This window comes from Salvelinus alpinus, chromosome 18 (genome assembly GCF_045679555.1).
Source record: "Salvelinus alpinus chromosome 18, SLU_Salpinus.1, whole genome shotgun sequence".
Lineage (NCBI taxonomy): Eukaryota > Metazoa > Chordata > Actinopteri > Salmoniformes > Salmonidae > Salvelinus > Salvelinus alpinus.
In genome coordinates this window covers 5,519,896-5,544,464 of record NC_092103.1, presented here as the reverse complement: position 1 = coordinate 5,544,464, position 24,569 = coordinate 5,519,896, and the positions used below count along the sequence as shown (strand labels likewise).

General features: G+C 44.5%; 1 protein-coding gene across 2 annotated transcripts in view; it reads left to right on the top strand.

Annotated features, from left to right (window-relative positions):
• The first annotated feature begins 13,281 nt into the window (after positions 1-13,281).
• Positions 13,282-24,569, top strand: part of LOC139543581 (mothers against decapentaplegic homolog 7-like) — a 29,721-nt gene continuing 18,433 nt past the window's right edge. Inside the window, exons 1-3 of one of the 2 annotated variants that reach the window (XM_071349794.1) lie at positions 13,282-14,816; positions 15,899-15,952; positions 20,818-20,889. In XM_071349794.1, the coding sequence (XP_071205895.1) occupies positions 14,348-14,816; positions 15,899-15,952; positions 20,818-20,889 (595 nt within the window). In that variant the 5' untranslated portion in view covers positions 13,282-14,347. The remainder of the gene's footprint in view (positions 14,817-15,898; positions 15,953-20,817; positions 20,890-24,569) is intronic. The other variant, XM_071349795.1, reaches the window with a different exon arrangement.

Here is a 24,569-nt window from a genome sequence, read left to right as displayed (position 1 = left end):
TCTACCATAAGCCGTTAGAGAATTTGTCAGTAAGTCCAACCGGCCTCAGAACTGCAGACCATGTGTAACCACGCCAGCCCAGGACCTCCACATCCGGCTTCTTCACCTGCGGTATCGTCTGAGACCAGCCACCTGGACAGCTGATGAATTTCTACACAAACTGTCAGAAGTAGTCTCAGGGAAGCTTATCTGCGTACTCGTCCTCACCAGGGTCTTGACCTGGCTGCAGTTTTGATGTCTTAACTGACTTCAATGGGCAAATGCTCCCCTTCGATGGCCACTGGCACGCTGGAGAAGTGTGCTCTTCACGGATGAATCCCGGTTTCAACTGTACAGGGCAGATGGCAGACGTGTGGGCGAGCGGTTTGCTGATGTCAACGTTGTGAACAGAGTGCCCCGTGGTGGCGGTGGGGTAATGGTGTGGGCAGGCATAAGCTACGGACAATGAACACAATTGCATTTTGTTGATGGCACTTTGAATGCACAGAGATATCGTGACGAGATCCTGAGGCCCAGTGTCCTGCCATTCATCCACCCACCATCACCTCATGTTTCAGCATGATAATGCACGGCCCAATTGTTGAGTTCGGCTCCTTTCTCTCTCTCTGGATCTGACAGGGCACTGCCTGCTGTGGGAGGTCTGGACATATCACCGGGAGCAGCGGGCGCACGCTATCCTGCTTCTCGTGGGCCCATGACAGGTTCAACGAAATGTGTGAGGGGTAGGAATGGGCAGATTTCAATGATGAGAAATGTCTTACTCCCTGGAGCAAAAACGTTCCAGGAGCACGAGTACAGGACATCAATAAGATGCTCCCAAACATTTTAAACCAGCATCAGGAAATTGAGTCTATCATAGTTCATGTGGGAGTCAATGACATTATGAAGGGCAGCTCAGAACAGCTGAAGATATCTTGCCATATCTTCAATCTAAGCCTACTAGAAAGTGTGTGCCCTCAGGCGTAGAGAGATGTAAAAGTAATTCTGCTACCCGAAAATAATAGTCCACTTTACTGGCTCAAATAGCTGACCAATCAGCCTGTTACCAACCCTAAGTAAACTTTTGGAAAAAATGGTGTTTGACCAGATACAATGCTATTTTACTGTAAACATATTGACAACAGACTTTCAGCACGCTTATAGGGAATAACATTCAACAAGCACAAATGACTGATGATTGGCTGAGAGAAATTGATGATAAAAATATTGTGGGGGCTGTTTTATTTGACTTCACTGGCTTTACACCCCCTGCTATATTGTGGATAAATAGTTACCTGTCTAACAGGACACACTACACGCTACTACTGTTCTTTACTGGAAGCCTCTACAAAATAATCCAGGTAGAATCAGGAAATCCCCAGGGCACCTGTTTAGGCTCCTTACTTTTTTCAATCTTTACTAACGACATCAGGAAAGCCAGTGTCTATGTATGCGGATGACTCAACACTATACACGTCAGCTACTACAGTGACTGAAATGACTGCAACATTTAACAAAGAGCTGCAGTTAGATTCAGAATGGTTCGCAAGGAATAAGTTAGTCCAAAATATTACAAAAAGTAAAAGCAGTATATTTGGGACAAATCATTCATTAAACCCTAAGCCTCAACTAAATCTTGTACTGAATAATGTGGAAATTGAGCAAGTTGAGGTCATGGTCAAGACATGTTGATAAAACAGTAGCTAAGATAATAAAGCACTGCTCTGTCTTCTTGACAACACTGTCAACACGGCAGGTCCTACAGGCCCTAGTTTTGTCGCACCTGGACTACTGTTCAGTAGCAGTCAGGTGCCACAAAGAGGGACTTAGGAGAATTGCAATTGTCTCAGAACAGGGCAACGCGGTTGGGTCTTAAGTGTACACAAAGAGCTAACATTAATGTGACATGCATGTCAATCTCTCATTGCTCAAAGTGGAGGAGAGATTGACTTCATCACTTCTTGTTTTTATAAGAGGTGTTGACAAGCCAAATGCACCGAGTCGTCTGTTTAAACTACTAGCACAAGCTCGGACACCCATGCATACCCCGCAAGACATTCCAGCAGAGGTCTCTTCACAATCCCCAAGTCCAGAACAGACAATTGGAGGCTCACAGTACTACATAGAGCCATGACTAAATGAAACTCTATTCCACATCAGGTAACTGATGCGAGCAGTAGAATCAGATTTTAAAAAACGAATACAAATCCACCTTATGAAACAGCGGGGTACTGTGAAGAAACACACACAGGTACAGACATACGCAGACAGGCTCTAGCACAAACAATCTACAAACACATACATTGTAATATGTTGTATAGTGGTGTCAAATATGTTGTGTTGTGGTGGTGTGACTGTTTATATGATGTACTGTTTTATCTTTTGTTTAATGTGTGATGTAAGTGTCTTAATGTGTTTGGACCCCAGGAAGAGTAGCTAAAAATATAAATTCTCACCAGACATGTCGCCTATTGAACATGTTTGGGGTGCTCTGGATCGACGTGTACAACACGGTGTTCCAGTTCCCGCCAATATCCAGCAACTTCACACAGCCATTGAAGAGGAGTGGGACAACGTTCCACTGGCCACAATCAACAGCCTGATCAACTCTATGCCAAGGATGTGGCGCTGTATGAGGCAAATGGTAGTCACACCAGATACTGACTGGGCTTCTGATCCACGCCCCTACTTTTTTTTTGAAGGTATCTGTGACCAACAGATGCATATCTGTATTCTCAGTCCTGTGAAATCCATGAATTAGGGCCTAATAATTTATTTCAATTGACAAATGTTATTATATGAACTGTAACTCAGTAAATTGCTGCATGTAGAGTTTATTTCAATGGCTGAGACCGTGGTATAGCTAAGCCCAGAGCCATAAGAAATACATGACTCTGGCTAAGCCTAATAGCTCTGCCTATGTTAATGGTTTTCACAGACTATGTCAAATTATACAAATTACTTTACTCACCCCTCAAATGATACAAAATGTAACAACCGCCTGAGAGCACGATGCAGATGTAACCATGTCCCATTTTTATGTATTATCTGACCTGCACTAGTGCCAAGTCAAAATTCCATGTCCATTCTGCAGGTCACGTTTATAGGTGAGTGTTCCACAAAATAATTCAAGTTTAGGAAAAGTTTTGCGGCAAACCTGAGAGTTCCTCTAGGCACACCAGTTGGGAACCACTGCTGTAATGTAATATACTATACTGTGCTCTACTATACTGTGCCCTACTCTACTGTTCTGTACTGTACTCGAGTTTACTTGAGTTTCTTACAAATTAAGAAAGGGCCTATAGACTCTTGATCTAGTGGTCTTGGTCTTGAGACCACTCAAGGTCACATAAATTCAGTCTTTAACTTGTCATGGTCTCAACTCACTGGGTCTTGGGACATATGTCATGGTATTAATATTGGTCTTGGCTCCTGGATATTACCTTAAGAAGCCTGAAGTAGGAGAGATTACTAGAAACAAACTCTGTTTACCCTTTTATCTGTGGATGAATTATCGGTGTAAAATAACTAAAATAACAACCCAATGTTTATATCCCAGGACAAATTAGCTAGCAACAGCAAGCTAGCTAGCTAAATTAGCATACATCTTTAATGTTTTTAGACCTGTCCCCAAATTAATACAGTTGGTTCAGAGTTCGTTTTGATATTTCAACCAGTGTGTCCTGATCGCGTCTGGTGTGGGTGGACAAAATCAACATGCGCGCAAGTCAGCATGTAAGTCTGTAGCCGAAGTCTACACACCCTCGTAGGCGATTGGTCAACAGTAGAGATCTTCAGTGAAGTGCCTGTTGTCATTTTCACTTGAGGAACACCGCACCAAACATCCTAGTCGGATGCAAAATTGCTCGACTAAGATCTCCTTGTCGAAAACGTCAAAATCAATGACAGATTGAGTTATCTCAGATTAATTCTGAATATTTTGACAAAGTGTATACTGCCTATGGTGTCTCAAAATGGACCAACGGTATCATTGCCGCTTTTTCTCATTTTTCAAGCGAAAGTATTTTAAGGAAGTATGCAAGCACACTCGTTTGGTTCAAACCAGCCGATCTGAAGCATGCTGACGCCTTTAGTCTTTGGTTTACAAACCGTAGGCGACCCAATTCGAAGAAGACAATGCTCTCTGATCATTGGCTGATCACTCCCAACCCATAGGAATCCCCACCCAGTTGACTACTTCTAAAGGCCCAGTGCAGACAAAAATGTGATTATTAGTTTATTAGGTACACCCATCTAGTACTGGGTCGGACCCCCCTTTGCCTCCAGAACATCCTGAATTCTTTGGGGCGTGGAAACATTGCTCAATTGGTATCAAGGGACCTAACGTGTGCCAGGAAAACATTCCCCGCACCATTTATGCCACCGCCGCCAGCCTATACCGTTGACGCCAGGCAGAATGGATGGGGACTCATGGTGCTCAAATGGACTCAAGCATGGACTCATGCTGCTCAAATCCGGACTCTTCCATCAGCATGACGCAACAGGAAATGGGATTCGTCGAACCAGACAATGTTTTTCCACTCCTCAATTGTCTAGTGTTGGTGATCACGTGCCCACTGGAGCTGCTTCTTGTTTTTTTTAACTGATAGGAGTTGAACCCGGTGTGGTCATCTGCTGCAATAGCCCATCGGTGACAAGGACCGATGAGTTGTGCATCCGAGATGCTGTTCTGCACACCACTGTTGTACTGTGCCGTTATTTGCCTGTTTGTGGCCCGCCTGTTAGCTTGAACGATTCTTGCTATTCACCTTCAACCTCTCATCAACGAGCTGTTTTTGCCCACAGGACTGCCGGTGACTGGAATGTTTTTTCCCCCACCATTCTCGGTAAACCCTAGACACTGTCATGCGTGTAAAACCCAGGAGGCCGGCCATTTCTGAGATACTGGAACCGGCGCGCCTCGCACCGATGATCATACCACGCTCACTCGTTTTGCCCATTCTAACGTTCAATCGAACAGTAACTGAATGCCTCGATGCCTGTCTGCCTGCTTTGTATAGCAAGCCACGACCACGTGACTCACTGTCTGTAGGAGTGAACCATTTTCATGTACGAGGTGGAGTACCTAATGAACTGGCCACTGAGTGTATAAAACATTAAGGACACCAGGCTGACCAGGTGAACGCTATGATCCCTTATTGATCCATTTCAATCAGTGTAGGTGAGGGGGAGGAGACTGGTTAAATACGGATTTTTAAGTCCTTGACAATTGAGACATGAATTGTGTATGTGTGCCATTCAGAGGGTGAATGGGCAAGACAAAAGATTTAGGTGGCTTTGAACGGGGTATGGTAGTAGGTGCCAGGCGCATCGGTTTGTGTCAAGAACTGCAACGCTGCTGGGTTTTAATGCTCAACAGTTTCCCGTGTGTATCAAGAATGATCCACCACCCGAAGGACATCCAGCCAACTTGACACAACTGTGGGAAGCATTGGCGTCAACATGGGGCCAACATCCCTGTGAAATGCTTTCAACACCTTGTAGAGTCCATTCCCAAACGAATTGAGGCTGTTCTGAGGGGAAAAGGTGAGGGGTGCTTAATGTTTGGTATACACAGTGTATATTTCCACACGGAGGTTGGAATGATATTGTGAAAATTATGATAATGCCCTTTTAGTGTTACAGCTGTTTGAAAAAGACCGCCTGATATTTCAGCCTGCCTAGTGGCAGGCCAAATTAGTTAACCGACCGGGTTCCAAATCTCTCTGCCAATGACAGCTAATTTTCAGTGTTCCCCTCCCCACTCAGACCACTCTGACAACCCTAAATTCTAAATTCTTGTTTGAGAAATTGCTCTTTGCTAAGAAGCATTTTTTTTGTCTTATTTTTTGACCATTTATTTAAAACAATCACATTGTTAACAAGAAATGATTTGATATTGAGATAAAAAAAAACTTAAATGGTGGAAGCCGTCAATGTCTAGACTAAAACGAGTCATGTCCATCGAGAGTTCTCAATTTACCTCTGTTTGACACTTGACACTGAAAACAAATAAAGATAGGTAAAGTGATAATTTAATCCAATCAAGTAATCCAATCAATCAACATGTTTCAGATTTCACAGAGGAACAATAGAGGTTATATTTTTCTAAATGGCATTTAAAGGTCCAGTGCAGAGTCAAACTAGGTTTTACTGTGTTTATATCATTTTCTACAACAGCTGATGAAACTAGCATTGTAAATGACCAATTTAAGGAATAGGGTGCCATTCCTGATGCAGCCACTGATAAATCAAGATGAACTTTGACCTTGTCTATGAGGTGGTCAGTCAGGATCAACTCACCTCCTGCTGTGACCTCATGGAGACAGACGTGCTGGGTATGACTGTAGCAGATCACTCACATTAGATCGCTCGCAGACAGACCGTGCAAGTGTTGGCTATTGATAAGGCTATGACTGGTTTCTCTCTCAGATAAGCTGGTTGATGATCAATACATTTTACATGTGGATAAACGTAATGTAATGTAAATCAACTTTCTGAATTTAAAACACGTTTTATCTGATTAATTTTATTATGAGAGATAGAAATAGGTTTCATGCCTTATGGAACAGTTAGCCTACACATAATTACTATTGAGGAATTCCCCTGTGCTTGTTATGCATGCAATCTTGCCCTTTTCACTGCTCTTTGTAAATAACTGTGAAATGGCTAGATGATGTTGCTGTATGCTATGTCCATTGCATCCCTTCTCGTTGTGCATAGCAGATGAAAATAATTAACAAACTAATAGTCGAATGTGCAAGAACATTCAACTTTGTAACCTTGGTTTCCACTCGGGAATGTAGTAACTAATTGTGATATTTCATAATTTTTTATAATTTGTATGCAGTTTGGTCCTATCTGCTCTGAGATCAGAATAATACAAAATCTTTATTTTCTCTATTTTATTATTGCACTTATCTGTGCAGTTGCAGGGTTAACATGAGCATATGTCACTATGCATGTAGCCTACGTCAGTCATCACATGCGCGTGATTGCTCCACTGGAGTAATCTTGTTTAATTGCTTAAACATGAAACCAGTCCTGTGTGTCAATAAATGACATTACTAAAGGTTATCTAGAATGTTCATGGCTTAAATACATGATCGCGTATTTCCACTGACGCTGTTGTAGATAATAATGTAACAGTTAAAAAAGGTTCATGGGTATCTTGTGTATTTCTAACTGGGTTTTGTTTTTAAGAAATTTAGAATATTTGCTTTTGTATGAATAGAAGGCAGGCAGATTGGCAGAATAATCTATTCATGCGCAGACAGGGTAGGATAATGTTGGGTAAGAGCCCCGAACATTGCCCAATTACTGAAAAAAAAGCTAATTTTTCCAACCCCCAAAGTTAAAATATATTTTGATTTGATTAACTCTTTTTTGGTTACTACATGATTCCATGTGTGTTGTTTCATAGTTATGATGTCTTCACTATAATTCTACAATGTAGAAAATAGTAAAAAAATAAAGAAAACACACTATCCCATTCCAGGGTTTCCTTTATTTTGACTATTTTCTACATTGTAGAATAATAGGGAAGACATCAAAACTATGAAATAACACATATGGAATCATGTAGCTGCTCCGAGTTGCGCAGCAGTCTAAGGCACTGCATCTCAGTGCTAGAGGTGTCACTACAGACCCTGGTTCGATTCCAGGCTGTATCACAACTGGCCGTGATTGGGAGTCCCATAGGTTGGTGCACAATTGGCCCAGCTTCGTTCGGATTAGGGTTTGGCCGGGGTAGGTCGTCATTGTAAATAAAAATGTGTTCTTAACTGACTTGCCTAGTTAAATAAAGGTTAAATAAAAATTACAAGTAACCAAAAGTGTTAAACAAATCTAAATATATTTTATATTTGAGATTCTTCAAAGTAGCCACCCTTTGCCTTGATGACAGCTTTGCACACTTGTTATTCTCTCAACCAGCTTCATGAGGTAGTCACCTGGAATGTATTTCAATTAACAGGTGTGCCTTGTTAAAAGTTAATTTGTGGAATTTCTTTCCTTAATGCGTTTGAGCTAATCAGTTGTGTTGTGACAAGGTAGGGGTGGTATACAGAAGATAGCCTTATTCGGTAAAAGACCAAGTCCTTATCATGGCAAGAACAGCTCAAATAAGCAAAGAGGAACGACAGTCCATCATTACTTTAAGACATGAAGGTCAGTCGCAAAATCCATCAAGCGCTATGATGAAACTGGCTCTCGTGAGTAGATCTACAGAAAAAGAAGACCCAGAGTTACCACTGCTGCCGAGAATAAATTCATTAGAGTTAACTGCACCTCAAATTGCAGCCCAAATAAATGCTTCACAGAGTTCAAGTAACAGACACATCTCAACATCAACTGTTCAGAGGAGACTGCGTTAATCAGGCCTTCATGGTCGAATTGCTGCAAAGAAACCACTACTAAAGGACACCGGTAAGAAGAAGAGACTTGCTTGTGCCAAGAAACACAAGCAATGGACCTTAGACCGGTGGAAATGTGTCCTTTGGTCTGAGTCAAAATGTGAAATGTTTCGTTCCAACCGCCGTGTCATTGTGAGACACAGAGTAGGTAAACGGATGATCTCCACATGTGTGGTTCCCACCGTGAAGCATGGAGGAGGTGGTGTGGGGGTGCTTTGCTGGTGACACTGTCAGTGATTTATTTAGAATTCAAGGCACACTTAACAAGCATGGCTACCACAGCATTCTGCAGCAATACATCATCCCATCTGGTTTGCGCTTAGCGGGACTATCATTTGTTTTTCAACAGGACAATGACCCAACACACCTCCAGGCTGTGTAAGGGCTATTTGAACAAGAAGGAGAGTGATGGAGTGCTGCATCAGATGACCTGGCCTCCACAATCACCCGACCTCAACCAAATGGAGATGGTTTGGGATGAGTTGGAACGCAAAGTGAAGGAAAAGCAGCCAACAAGTGCTCAGCAAATGTGGGAACTCTTTCAAGACTTGGGAAAGCATTCCTCATGAAGCTGGTTGAAAAGAATGCCAATAGTGTGCAAAGCTGTCATTAAGGCAAAGGGTGGCTACTTTGAAGAATTTGTTTAACACTTTTTTGGTTACTACATGACTCCATATGTGTTATTTCATAGTTTTGATGTCTTCACTATTATTCTACAATGTAGAAAATAGTAAATATAAAGAAAAACCCTTGAATGTGTCACGATCGTCTTGAGGATAATGAGTGGACCAAGGCGCAGCGTGTGAAAAATACATTCTCTTTATTAGAGATGAGTGAAACACGAAACGAACACTTAAAACAAAACAACCGTGAAGCTACAAACGTAAGTGCAATACAAAAGCTACAAACGTTCTACATAGACAATTACCCACAAACGCATAATGCCTATGGCTGCCTTAAATATGGCTCCCAATCAGAGACAAATGAAAGACAGCTGTCTCTGATTGAGAACCACTCAGGCAACCATAGACATACCTAGACACATTCACTAAACACAACCCCATACACTAAAACCAACACCCCCTTTACCATATAACCACCCAAGACGAGACAAAACACAAACATTCCCCATGTCACACCCTGACCTAACTAAAATAATAAAGAAAACAAAGAATACTAAGGCCAGGGCGTGACAGAATGAGTAGGTGTCCAAACTTTTGACTAGTGTTGTGTTGTGTGTATGTATGTATGTGTATATATATATATATATATATATATATACATACATACATACAATTGATGTCGGAAGTTCACATACACCTTAGCCAAATACATTTAAACTCAGGTTTTCATAATTTCTGACCTTTAATCCTAGTAAATATGATTTAGTTCAGTTAGGATAACCACTTTATTTTAAGAATGTGAAATGTCAGAGTAATAGTAGAGAGTGATTTATTTCAGCTTTTATTTCTTTCATCACATTCCCAGTGGGTCAGAAGTTTACATACACTCAATTAGTATTTAGTAGCATTGCCTTTAAATTGTTTAACTTGGGTCAAACGTTTTGGGTAGCCTTCCACAAGCTTTCCACAATAAGTTGGGTGAATTCTGACAGAGCTGGTGTAACTGAGTCAGGTTTGTAGGCCTCCTTGCTCGCACACTCTTTTTCAGTTCTGCCCACAAATGTTCTATAGGATTGAGGTCAGGGCTTTGTGATGGCCACTCCAATACCTTGACTTTGTTGTCCTTAAGCCATTGTGCCACAACTTTGGAAGTATGCTTGGGGTCATTGTCCATTTGGAAGACCCATTTGCAACCAAGCTTTAACTTCCTGAATGATGTCTTGAGATGTTGCTTCAATATATCCACATCATTTTCTTACCTCATGACGGCATCTATTTTGTGAAGTGCACCAGACCCTCCTGCAGCAAAGCCCCCCCACAACATGATGCTGCCACCCCCGTGCTTCATGGTTGGGATGGTGTTCTTCGGCTTGCAAGTCTCCCCCTTTTTCCTCCAAACATAACGATGGTCATTATGGCCAAACAGTTCTATTTTTGTTTCATCAGATCAGAGGACATTTCTCCAAAAAGTACGATCTTTATCCCCATGTGCAGTTGCAAACCGTAGTCTGGCTTTTCTATGGTGGTTTTGAAGCAGTGGCTTCTTCCTTGCTGAGCGGCCTTTCAGGTTATGTCGATATAGGAGTCATTTCACTGTGGCTATAGATACTTCTGTACCTGTTTCCTCCAGCATCTTCACAAGGTCCTTTGCTGTTGTTCTGGGATTGATTTGCACTTTTCCCACCAAAGTACGTTCATCTCTAGGAGACAGAATGCGTCTCCTTCTTGAGCGGTATGATGGCTGCGTGGTCCCATGGTGTTTATACTTGTGTACTATTGTTTGTACAGATGAATATGGTACCTTCAGGCGTTTGGAAATTGCTCCCAAGGATGAATCAGACTTGTGGAGGTCTACAATTTTTTTCTGAGGTCTTGGCTGATTTCTTTTGATTTTCCCATGATGTCAAGCAAAGAGGCACTGAGTTTGAAGGTAGGCCTTGAAATACATCCACAGGTACACCTCCAATTTACTCAAATGATGTCAATTAGCCTATCCCAAGCTTCTAAAGCCATGACATAATTTCTGGAATTTTCCAAGCCGTTTAAAGGCACAGTCAACTTAGTGTATGTAAACTTCTCACCCACTGGAATTGTGATGCAGTGAATTATAAGTGAAATAATCTGTCTGTAAACAATTGTTGGAAAAAGGACTTGTGTCATGCACAAAGTAGGTGTCCTAACCGACTTGCCAAACTATAGTTTGTTAACAAGAACTGTGGGGAGTGGTTGAAAAACAAGTTTAATTGACTCCAACCTTAGTGTATGTAAACTTCCGACTTCAACTGTATATACACACACACTGAGTGTACAAAACATTAAGATTACATTTCTAATATTGAGTTACGTACCCCTTCTGCTCGGGGGGCTAGGTACCCTGCATTATTTTCTTTTGCCAATTCGACATTAAAAATGTATTGATAAAAAATAATTCCTGTAAACTGGGTGAATCCACTTTCATTGCACAGAGACTGAGAGAGAGAAAAAAATGGATTCTACAAACTCTTTATGTTCTGAACTGCGGTTGTTTTTGGGTGTAGATTACTTCCAGACTACCTTAAAAATGTTGCGTGCTGCTGCTGTTGGTTGAGTTTAAACTGTTGTGCGGTGCCAGTGGGGAACCGGTGGAACAATGAGTCTGAGCCATTGACTGTTGGTGCCTGCCATCCTGAATAGAACACACACATCCCATCATCATTACCATCATCCACCCCATCCCAGTGCCCTGCAGCGACACTCACTGCCTTGCCTGACTGGCACCCACATTAACATAGTAGGCTACTGCTGCCTGCCTGCGTCTCCTCCCCTTATGTCTAGGACACGATTAGGCTACAGCAGACGGCATTCTTCAATTTGCTCACACAGACCGACTCAGAGACGGACCTGTCTGTACAGCCGACGAGTCAGTTAAAAGGGTCATATGTTGTCATTCCTTTTGGTAGAGGTTTGTAGACTTTGGGGAGGGAAGGTAGTCTTCTGTCTCCTTTCCACACCCACGTATAGATAAAGAGAAGTTGCATTCTCTTTATTCTGTCATTTGGATGATGTTTTACAATTAAGCTTCGGTCTCTCTTCTAAATAAATTTAGCTACATTTAATCAGATGGTAGGATCCCTATTAGTCTACGCGATCAGGCTGAATGTATCAACAGGAAAAGTTACACATTTTCCCAGCACAAGAAATATATAAACTATAGGCTAGGCCCCATAGTTAGCCTACAGTAGCCTAATGGAACAGGAAACCTCTTTCAAATAGTGGTGTGCCAGTCCAGACGATTAGCCTATGTTAATCAAATCAAATGAAATGTTATTGGTCACATACACATATTTAGCAGATGTTATTGCGGGTGTAGTGAGATGCTTGTAGGTTCCAATTTAAAATGTGATATGATCATGTGGAAGTAGCCTACTCAGGCAAACTGAGATTAGGAAACTACTAGTGTAGGCCTATAATTTGTTGATTGGCAACAGTCACCAGTCTCTGACATGATAGACAGGGTAGACAACCCAAGTGTGGGATATTATCAAAGAAAAAATACAACTAAACGTTTTGTACAATAACAGTGAACTTTTCCATGATGAGTAGCCTAATGTGTAATAAATAAATAGGTAACCCATGTCAGATGTATTTCACAGGGAAATAACTGTGACCAGAGGGAGGCAGTAGTTGGTTGAGACCAGGGGAAAAAGGTTGAGACGTGCAACTAGGTTACCCACCATTTAAAGGGAAACATAATAATAATAATAGCCTAATAACAATAACAACAATATGGCTGTATTCTAATTGTTATTATAATACCAACAATATTATTATGTGTCGTGTTATTATTAGTATTAGCCTACTATTATGATCAATGTCAATCATAGTTAGCCTATATTTATGCCCACTGCATTAATGTGATCATATGGCGCAAAGTAAATAAAAGGTAAAACAAATAATGTTTGGTCAAATATTACCCTGAGGCAACCCTTATCTCTCTTGCAGAGAGAGAGAGAGAGAGAGTGTTTCATTTATATAGTAAAAAAGCCATTATAGCTCCATTTTTTTCCCCCCCTCACGTGATCTTTTCGCCTTGTTTTGACATTTTGTTACTTTGTAACTTCTGGAAATTGAAACTTTTCCTCGCCCAACGATTTCTCTGTATGCAAGCTACTTGATCTCTTGTTTGCGCAAGACAATCATTTTTTTTAAGCGACAGGGTGTCTAGACAACCACGTGACGGGGCGCGCCAATGCGCACTGGAGACACAGCTAAGAGCACCGAGAGTCAGAAAGAGATAGCGAGTGAGAGAAGGCAAGGGCACTTGAGCTATTCGAGTCATTCGCAGACCTTTTCTGAAGATCGCATCACTTCTTTGTCCAACTCACTTTATTCCTCCGACTACAGAAATCCATTCAAAAAAAAAGTGGCTGGATTAATTTATCAAGGGATGTTTAGATATATAGGCTGTAGGTAATTATTGTAATCAAGACTCTGTTCAGTATTCAATCGGAAACGCAACTACTCTACTCGGGGTAGATTTCCGTCTGGCACTTCAGCGGCTCCAGTTTTGGATTTGCTCATTCGCTTTGGATCTGTTTGGAGGATCCTTTCCTTCTCTCGTAACGTCTAAATCTATGTTGAAGATCACATCATGTGCAGACGGTTATGATATTTAGAAGATAGGGGATAAAACATACACACTGGCCTTTGTTAAAGCCTTTTTTTGCTCTCGGATCAAGGGCTGTGTGGATTATTTTTTTTCTAAAGAAAACGGACGAGCTTCGTTTTTTTTCATGGATATATAATTCTAGAATTTTACCAGGATATTTAGCCTACTGGCTCAGACTACCACAAAAATCCTACTCATAACCATATGCGCAAAGTAATGTTACAATGTTTTTCGTTATACATAGCATACTGATGGAATGGAACGAATGTAGCGTTTAATGTTCACAGTAGCCTAGCTCTACATTGTAACAATTTCTCTATGCTGCTATTTTGTATTCTAGATGCTCAGCGTTCCTACATTGACATTAAGGTTTATGTTTCGATATAGCTGTATATTAGTAGTAGGACTATTATAGTGTTATAATACCGTTAAGGTGATGGTTAATTTCTCCTTACAGAGAAGGTTACTATCACGGCAGGAGCCTTGATTTTTTTTTTGTGAGGTTTAGTTTTGAGAAAATTAGACTGGCGTATGCTACAGATTTTCTTTGCTTCTCCACCTCCCAGTTTCTCCATAATAATATATCAGGCTGCTTGTCGTTGCCTGGACTCGGATCCCGGAATCTTCATGATTTGCGGACATCATGCTCGTTTTTTAGCCGGGAAACCCTCTTTTCGTCCCGCATGTTTAGGACCAAACGAACGGGGCTCGTCCGGCGACTCTGGAGGAGCCGTGCGCCCGTCGTGGGCGACGGGGAGGCGGATACACGAACGCATGGATCCGGGGGTTGCTGTATGGGTAAATCGACGAAGGTTGCCGGGAAAACTAGCGCCGGAACGGAGGCTGAATTAAAAGCCCTGACCCACTCGATACTGAAAAAAATCAAAGAGAAACAATTAGAGGGGCTCTTGCAAGCGGTGGAGTCAAAGGGGGGTGCGCGGAGCCCCTGCCTGCTCCTACCCAGCAAAGTGGACACCAAACTGGGTCAGCAGTCTTATTCCCTCCCCTTGCTGCTCTACAAAGTGTTTCGGTGGTCGGACCTCAGGCATTGCTCGGAATTAAAAAGGCTATCTTGCTGTGAATCCTATGGGAAAATTAACCCAGAACTCGTTTGCTGCAATCCTCACCACATGAGCAGGCTTTGTGAACTCGGTAAGTTAATGTTGTTGTTTTTTTAAACAAAAATAATAACAAGAAGGGGAAAAAAAAACATCAGTTATTGCTAATTATATGCATGGTCTATCTGTGTCACTATTATATATTATATGTGGGTAAATTGATTGGCGTGTCACTTTGCCAGACATGTTGACACAATTTACCGGGGGTGTCTATTGCAATAGCATAGGTCAGACTTGGTTGGTGTGACGTTAGAACACTTTTATCAGCATCATCACGTCATGACCATATGGCAGAAGTCCCCTCGTTTTATTCTTTATCTATCTGGGATATAATACAAAATATAGATTTACTTTGAATGACTCCTCACCAGTAATATAGAGATTACAAAGGTCAAAGCAATTGTAATTACATTATGTCCTTATTAATTTATAACACGCAGTATATTATATTATGTCGTCTCATTATTGGTTTGGCAAAGCTTGGCCTAGTTATTGTTTTTTAATTGTATTTATATATTTATTTTTGCTTTAAAATCTAAATGGAAAAGCTTATAAAGAATTCAAAAAGGCCTATATGTTTATATTATGTTTATTATACCGAATGCAAGGCCTACTACACATGTTCAATGTGTTTTCCCACTGTCTCGTAAAAAAAATCGAGTTGATTGAACTTGAATGTTTTCATGTCAGAGGTACTACTAACAACAGGCCTACAATATAACACACAAGAGACCTACACAATGTCGAACTATTTTAAATGGCCTAGCCTTTCATGTAGACTATCTTGTGTGTTTGACAGTCAGTCTGGACCAAGTTGGTTTGCTTGCAGCCAGCCCGGCAGCGATTCCGATTTGAGTGTCCTGTTCTGTTGTGAGCCAAAAGAGTGCCGTATCTCCCACAGCCTGAGTCGGAGCCTAGTCAGATAGTCGCCTGGAGGCTGGCGCCAGGCGCCCCTCTGTTTATCTCTCCGCCAGATATCAAGGCAATCGCTGCCTGCCCTGCCTCCAACCCTCACTGCTAACACAAACAGTTTTCCAAAAGAATGCAAACTGTTATCGTACGTTTCTATCTTCCCCTGGACCCTTTTTCTCATGCCTTCTTTCATTTCATTTTCAGAGTCTCCCCCTCCGCCTTATTCCCGATATCCAATGGACTTTCTTAAACCACCCGGTGAGTTTTATTATTACTTATTTTTTTCTTTTCTTTTTTTAAACGTCGTTTTTCATGAATGTTTCTTGAATGTAGGGTACATACGTTGAGGTTTCTGGTTGTGTTTTGTATTTTTTCCCAATGAGTATACCCACTGGTTTAATCAACGTTGTTTCCACTTCATTTTTATGAAAATTATAGTTATTATTCCATTTGTAGAAATGAAAAGGCATATCATAGGCTTGTAACTTATTATAGGTTAAACATAAGTTAATTTCAACAACATTATACTTTTGCCTAGTCGTTTCTAAACAACATTGCTGTTATGACACGAGTGAAAAGGAAGTCTCCTACTAGCTCGGTCATTCACACTATTAGGTGCATTGAGTTCTGCTCTGTGTGTATATGGAAATGCTCCCTGCTCTGTTTTGATTTATGATGGTAGTCAGACTGAGAGTGGCATGCCGGCCCGCGCCATGCAGCCCAGTGCCGACCAGGGCCCTGTAATAGAATGGCAGGTAGCCAAGGCCAGGGCCCATTCCAGACCGGCACCAGCTCTGTAGTGGCTGTCTGTCTGCACAAACTTTTGGCTGGATGGGATGACCTGGCAGGACAGATAAACAGCAGTGGCACCAGAGGACAGAGAGCGAGGAGACACACGCAGGGAGGCTACACACAAACAATCACACACACACGCACGCAAGTTGCACACGCTGTGAGGGCGGTGGTGCCATCTGCAGTGAAGGGAGACAGCTCCGGGGGAGATGTGGATCACACAAGGGGAAAAGACACATATTTCTGGAGCCCTGTTTTATCTGTTGAATTATTCTGACTGTAGATTACAGCTGAGGCTTTGGGAGTGTCACGTGTGTGTGTGTGTGTTTGGGGCTCTTGTGTGTGTGTGCAGGCCTGTGGTTTAGTCCGTGAGCCATTTTAGAAGGAAGCGTTTGCCCCAAAAAATGCGAAGTTTGTAGTTATTGAATTGCTGTGTGTTGCTGCCTGTAGTCTATCATGGAGCTCATTCATGCCTGATATGGAATGAATCCTTATAGCCTGCTCAACTATGGCCAGGTAGATTTCACGTGTATGTTTAACGTCGAAACGAAACCATCAGATACACGTTCGCCGTTCAATAGACAGAGAACCAAGAGACAGTGTTGAGTTAAGCGAGGTCGCGAGTTGAAGTGTTTTTTGGCGGCGGCTGTGAGTGAGTCACCCCTTTTTATGAATCAGACAGTTTTTGGGTTTCCTGCATGGCTCCGATCAGGCCGCACAGAGGGGACGTTCCAAATACTACACTATTCCCTATATTGTACACTACTTTATTTTTTATATTTTTTTTTATTGTTGTTGCACTATATAGGTAATAGGGTGCCGGGGGTAGGAAGACATCGTTTGGGAGACAGCTTCCTGTGAGGATGCTTGTAGGGCTCCATTAACCGTTTACTACACTTCCTCTGCTCGTTTTGGAGTGCCGCTTCTCAGTGAGTGATGTGGATGAATGCGCCATGTCCCCAGCGAGAGACCGACACACACACACACACACACACACACACACACACACTCTAGTCGCTCATCTGGTTGTGGTGAGGAGGAGAGAAGAAAGAGAGGCGGAGGGAAAACAGAAAAAAAGAGAAGGGAGGAAAAGCCCGGTGAAACCGTAGAGCAGGAAGCAAGTTTCCCCAGCAGCAGCAGCAGAGATGGAGAAAGTGTCTTTCATTGAACATAGGGGAAAGACGAGAAAGGAAGTCATGTGCAGATGCGATTCTTCGAGGGTTCGGTCTATGTTAATGTGGCAGAGAGAGAGAGAGAGGGAAACTAAAGAGTGTGAGAGAGGACAGATATTAATAGGACAATGGAGTGGAGCGTGGCTGGGCTGCGGAGGGATAGCAGACACACACACACACACACACACACACACACACACACACACACACACACACACTGAGCCTAGATGTAGAGGACAGATGAGATGCCTGACAGACAGACATGGGTATTCCCTCTGGGCCAAGGGAGCTGTCAGTCATCCAGTCCTCCCACTCTATATAGGCTCTGACTCCTCTTCCGTGTGTCTGTGTGCACGCCTACGCGCGCGTGTGTGTGTCCACTCCAGCTCCATTTAGTCCTCTGACTCCTCACCACAATTTGTTTCACAGGCCACATTACCACGCTAACATCTTACTGGATTACATGGTGGTCTGGTCTGCATAGCAATGTCCTGCCTCATCACGCCACAATAGGAGGAATACCACATGGCGTTTCTCCCACAACACAATGGCGGAGTGCCACTGCAGTGTGTACCTGCATATATAACACTTAGCATGAGAGGTATAGGTGTGTGTGTAGTAGATTTTATTTTTTATTTTTTTGTATGTAAGCTTTGACTCCACTGGGGTTTGGAGCATGATGTTGTGAGGCTTGTGTCCTTGACCAGCAGAACCAGCCATGTACAACGAGAGAGACAGGAAGGCAGACAGACAGACAGACAGTCCTCACTGGACCCAGGTCGGTCGCGGGCCAAGTTCAATAGACGAACTGCCATGTCAGAGGCACTGCAAGTCTGAGTGTGTGTGTGGACAGTTTGCCAACAGGACATGAGCGGCAGATGATCAATAGCCAGTCAATAATGAGGGCTTCGTAGTGCATTGATGATTCCAATGTCTGAAGTTTATGCCATAATCATTTGGCTATAAAAAAAACATCAAAGGGGGGTGTCCTGGTGTGTGTTTCAGTTTCTGTTGCTGCGTGCGTAAATCTGAACAGGAGTGTGTGTGTGTGTGTGTGTGAGGGAGAGAAGGACAGAGAGAGAAGTTGTTTATTAAGGAACAGGATTCAGATGGACGTGTCAGCCTGTCTCTCCACACTGCCAAAAAATGGTCCGTCTCAAAGCTGCCGGCGTCAAACGCTAGCTGCCTGCCTCTCTCTCTCTCTCTCTCTCTGTCTCTCTGTCTCTCTCTCTCTCTCTCTCTCTCTCTCTCTCTGTCACTTACTTTAAATCACTCTGTTCACCTCTTTCCTCTTTCCCACACTCTTTTTCCACATTTTCTGCTTTACACCCCGGCCCTGTGACTTTCTATCTACATCTCTCTCTCTTCCACCCCCCCCCCCCTCTCCATCTCTCTCTCTCAGTAGGTCTTCCAGGTTTTGGGTCTGGACTAGCTCCACCTCAGCTCCCGGTACTGTGGTGAACCGTGCCCAGGAAACCAGGCCTGCCTCCTGGACAGCCATGAAAGAGAGGCAGGCTTGCTTGACCCGTGGCCCTGTATCCCGTTAGGTTGACCACAGTACCGTTTTGACAGAGTCCTTTTGGATCCTGTGGAGGCCGAGACACAGTCCACATACTGGAACAGATTCGTTGCTGACTCACACAGACCGACGCATCGGCAGTAGTCTTATAGACCAATCATAATGCTACAGAGGGACGTTATTACACTCCGTAGTGGAGCTATGAACGCTACATAAAAGTGTCATTCGTACCCACCTCCCTTGCTGCTACATCTCGCGACACCACAAGAACACAGGGGGTTGATTGTAGCAGGAACGGGGGGGGGGGGGGGGGGAGACCAAGGAGAGGAGAGGGAGCAAGAGTTTCCTCTGTCGGCTAGTATGCCATTAAGAAAATGCGCTATACACAGTTTTGAAGGCTGGGGCTATTTCCTGTTTCCTTCATTGTTTCGGGTTTGATGGAGTGTGTCCTGCTGAAACGGTACAGTCCTATTAGGGACTAGGTGTCCTCAATGGCACCCTATTCCCAATGTAGTGCACTGTTGACCAGGGCCCGTAGGGAGTCCCATAGGGCTCTGGTCAAAGGTAGTGCACTATCTAGTGAATAGGGTGCCATTTTGGGCCACAACCGGGCTCTGATAAGTGAAGTAGTGCTGGTCTGCAGTGGAGTCAGACGTGTTTTTCAAGTCAACGCCTCTTTCCCCTCCAAGCCGGGCATTTATTTATTCTGGGCCTCTTAGAAAGTTTGAGGAAAAAGGAAAATGTGATTGTGTTGGGAGGAGCGGTTGGTTTTACGGGGTTGGGACTGGGAGAAGGAACAGAGCAGGGCCGCTGCTGTATGTTTTAAGGGCTGTGTGTGTCTGTGTGTGTGTCGAGACCTGCCAGAGCCTGTCGTCAGAGCCTCTGCCAGCCCCCCCCCCCCTCCCTCTCTGTGTCTCTCTCCCCCTCTCTGCTCCAACATGGCCGCTCTAGTTGTCTCTCTGAGTGAAGACTCCTGAGGATTATGGGATTAGTGGTGGCTAGTGTTGAAGGCCGTCACAGGGCAGGCCTCCCGCTTTAGTAGTCACTACTATTCATATCTGACGAAGGGCTGCTAAGACTTGATGTGTCTCCGAGATATCGCCTACTTCAGTGATGTCACTATCCGGGCTAACTAGCGTGTTGAGAATCTGATCTCTTTTGTTTTGGCTCATATTACTGTGCAATCAAATGTCCAGTCTGAAATACTGTACAATTACAACAACAAAAACGACAAAAAATATAATACGGGTGTGTTTTGGGGTCATTCCACCAGAAAGGAGTGCATTGAGGTAGTGAGTTCGTATTAGTGAGCTGTGTGTGTGTGGATCCGTGAGGTTATTAGTAGAGCTCCTGGCTAGCTGTCTGAACTGACTGAGTGACTCCCGGAGCTCAGTGGTCCAGTGTCTTCATTAGGCATTGATTTCACTGTGTGATTGACAGCTTCTCACAGCTGCTCTCCCTGCTCACACTGTGGTTGATCTCTCATTCTAACACACACACTTTTCTCTCTCCCTCTCTCTCCCTCTCTCTCTCTCTCTCTCTCTCTCTCTCTCTCTCTCCCTCTCCCTCTCCCTCTCTCTCTCTCTCTCTCTCTCTCTCTCTCTCTCTCTCTCTCTCTCTCTCTCTCTCTCTTCGTTCAGATTCTCTAGACTCGGGGCCTTCATCCACTGAGACTGGAGGAACTACCTACTCGGCCCCCGTGGGGCTCTCAGGTAAGACGCAAGGCCGTGGTTTTTATTTTTTTCTCTCTCTCTCTCTCTCCCTCCCTCTCTCGCTCTGTCGTGACGCGGTGGCTCGTCGGAGGGGCCCCTACTTCCCCTCTTCGCTGTAATAAAAGAAGGGAGGCGTGTTTCTAGAGATCCAATCCACATAAATTCCTCCCGGCTCTTTGAACAAGCGCTCTCCTCCTTTCATTTTCCCTCCATGCTGTTTTGTTTAATGTAATCCAAACAGAAAGGGGGGGAAAAAACGCTGTTTGCTTTAGAGAGCGCGCTGTATGGTGTGTGCGCTGTATGGTGTGTGCGTGTGTTTTTGCCTTGGATGAGGATCTGAGCTGAGATGTTACGCACGCACGCGCGCGCGCGCGTGTGTGTATACATTTTGTGAGGCGATAATCGTGGCATCAGTGGATGACAAGGGGGCCACAGCATCTAAAGCTGGACAAAGCCTTGTCATCACTATACCTTCCATGGGACCATAGACACAGACATGCAAGCTGCTTAAAGGGTTGGTTAAGGTTGGCTGGTCATGGGGTTGAGTCCACGTTATTCCGAACACAATGCACTCAGCTAGCAGGGGAGGTCTGCTACCCTTATTAACCTGTGTTACTGCTCTCTCTGTCTCTCTCTCTCTCTCTGTCTCTCCCTTTCCCTCTCTGGTAATAATAATATGTTCTGTACCCGAGGGAGGGAGGTGTGTTCGCCTCTTCAGTCTTACATTTTCTCCCATAATCCTGCAGGCCGTACTCGCGTCTCTCTCCATCTCGGGGTGAAAGAAAGAGAGGGGGGGGGAATAAAGAATTCACTCCTCCTCCAGCCTAGCTGTGCTTTCTCTCTCTCTCTCTCTCTCTCTCGTTCAGATGTTTCTCATTACAGAGACTTTAAAGGCTTTTTATGTCCGTTGGTTGGGGGTGCTTAGCTCGCTCACTGCGTATTCCCCCCCCCCCCTTTGTTTAGGAGAGGAGCTGGTGTTGGCTTGGAGGGACGGAGGGGGAGGGTCAGCAGTCTCCAGATAGGGGCTTTTTAGATTGGGGACTTAGATTGTAAGCTGGGCTGGCGGTCTGGCCGAGTGTATAAACACAGAGCGAACAACGCCTCCTGAAACAGAAGAGCGCAGCTCTCCGTCTCTCTGTGGCGGAGAGGTTTTTTAGCCTGTTTCTTAGAACCCCGGTGCAAACTGTGAAACCCTAGACCGGAGTCTAACTAGCTAATCCCTCTCTCCCTCCTCTCCCACCTCTTCTCCTCCCTCAGGCATGCACCCCTCCCCTGTTTTCCTTCCTGGCTGAGCCAACGCAGGGCGGCCAGCCCTAGTGAATGGGGCTCAGTGAGGGGAGGGAAGGGGGGGCAGTCAGGGAGGGAGGAAAGGGCCTGGGTGCCTGGAGCCAAGGATTTGATTTCTCTGGCGAGGGAAGAAAACTGTGCTCTCCCCCGGCGCTCTCACAAAAGAAACATGCCCCTCCCGGAGGCTCCATGTTGACCTTTAAATTCACTCGCTTTGCCCTTTTTATGTTGCTACCCAGACGTATTTACCGAAGAGGAGAGGGAGGGAGGAGGATTTGTACTGCTGTTATACATGCATACAGTACACAGCCTATTCAAAATGGAATATGACATTCAAGGAAGATTACCTAAGCCTAAGTATGTCACACATGAAGCTTTTATATTCCTCAATTTAAAAAACCGCCAAATCATTTTACAACCATCTGCAGTTAAGGCTCTAGATGTTGACAAAATATTTGTGAACGAAACGATATTTTGGCAGCACACTAAATACTTGAAATCACTTGGGGCCTCCCGAGTGGCGCAGCGGTCTAAGGCACTGCATCTCAGTGCCAGAGGCGTCACTACAGACACCCTGGTTCGAATCCAGGCTGTTTTACAACCGGCCGTGATTGGGAGTCCCGTAGGGGTGGCGCACAATTGGCCCGGCGCCGTCCGGGTTTGGCCGGTCTAGGCAGTCATTGTAAATAAGAATTTGTTCTTGAACTGGCCTAGTTAAGTAAAGGTTAAATAAAATAAAAAGCTAACAAAGAGAAAAAAAACAATGGGGGATAAAGAGCAATAGCAAATCCTCTTTCTGTCTTTCTCTCTCCACCTTTGTGGTCTGGTTGGCTCCGGATCGGGACGGCGAGACAGACGAGTGCTCTGCTGTAGATTATCTAGTGGGAGGAAGACACACTAGTTACTGTGGAGCTGGCCTGCACTGGTTAGGAATATATTCTGCTGGGATGCCCCTAGCCTCAGACTCGTCCCCGTTCCCTAACCTCGGCCTTCTGTTGTCCTGGAAAGCAGGGTTATTAAGGAGTTAACCTCAACGGTGACAGTGGCGAGCACAAATGCAAATTAGGCTGCCTGCCGGACTAGGAACATTAAAGCCTCCTCTAGCACCGTCACTGAGTGGAGCAGAGGGAGGCGAGCCAGGGATGGCCGGAGAGACTGGCAGTGGGCCGGGGGCTGGGCCAGGATCGGGCCGGAGGCTAGGGCAGAGGGTCACGAGTCCCGGATGGACAGAGACCAGAATTTGGCCATAGTAGTGGGTCTGTTCTTTTGTATCTGTTGGCCCCTGTCTCTCTGCTCCAGTTCCTCCTACTCATGGTTGTTCTCCTGGCACAGACAGGTCCCCTAACCCTAGTCAGGGTGGGCTTTGTGTTTCCTGTTCAGTTTGTGATTGTTGTATTTGAAAGTAATATTCATGGCTGAAGTGTTTAAAATATTCGTTTGGGGATGCGGACCGGGACCTTGCTGAGTGGGTGGGGGGTTGGTATAGTAATCAATCAAATGTATTTATAAAACCTTTTGACATCAGCAGATGTCACAAAGTGCTATCCAGTATAGTAATGGTACGGCGGCTATTGGTGATTCATGGTGTGTACATCGGGGTGGGCGCTAAGCATCGAGAAACAGGGGTGATGAAGGTGGTTGAGGCTGGCCCAGATGAGGTGTGGACTGTGAGGTGGGGGTGAGGAAAGGGTTAGGTATTGTATGTGTTAGGTGTTGTATCTCCTCTATATTCTATGGGCCTGTGTCGTGAGTGGCTGGGACTCTGTGCGTGTGAGTAGCGGTGGGGGTCGGGTTCAAAGCCGGAGGTGGCATGCCTGGCTGGTGCCGGCTAGGAATGACCCCGTAGTGCCTGGTGTAACCAGATCCTTCTGGCTCACTGCTCTGCTGTGGTGGCGCTGAGCTGACAGGCATGCTGTGTGTGTGTGTGTGTGTGTGTGTGTGTGTGTGTGTGTGTGTGTGTGTGTGTGTGTGTGTGTGTGTGTGTGTGTGTGTGTGTGTGTGTGTGTGTGTGTGTGTGAGAGACAGGCCACGGCCTTGGCCGTCAGACGCTGGGATAGAATGACCCACACAGGGACATTGGCTGGCTGGCTGAGAGGGCACACACACACACTGGATGTCGGCCTACTGTCACACAGGCGCTAGCCTAGCTTCCTCTTCTCAGCAAGTTAAATTTAGGTTGAAGTATATTATTAAACTGTTAGCTCGCGAACCCAGCCTCTAGCCCCTCTGAACTGGCTATTAGCCACTTAACATAAGGAATAGGTTAGGTGACTCTGGGAACATTTTAATGGGGTTTCTTCTTCCCACCGTCAAGTTGACCGTGAAGACCAGTGAGTGACCCGGGCTGTAGTAGCCTGTCTCGTGGTACTATGTTAGTACTTGGTATTGTGGTA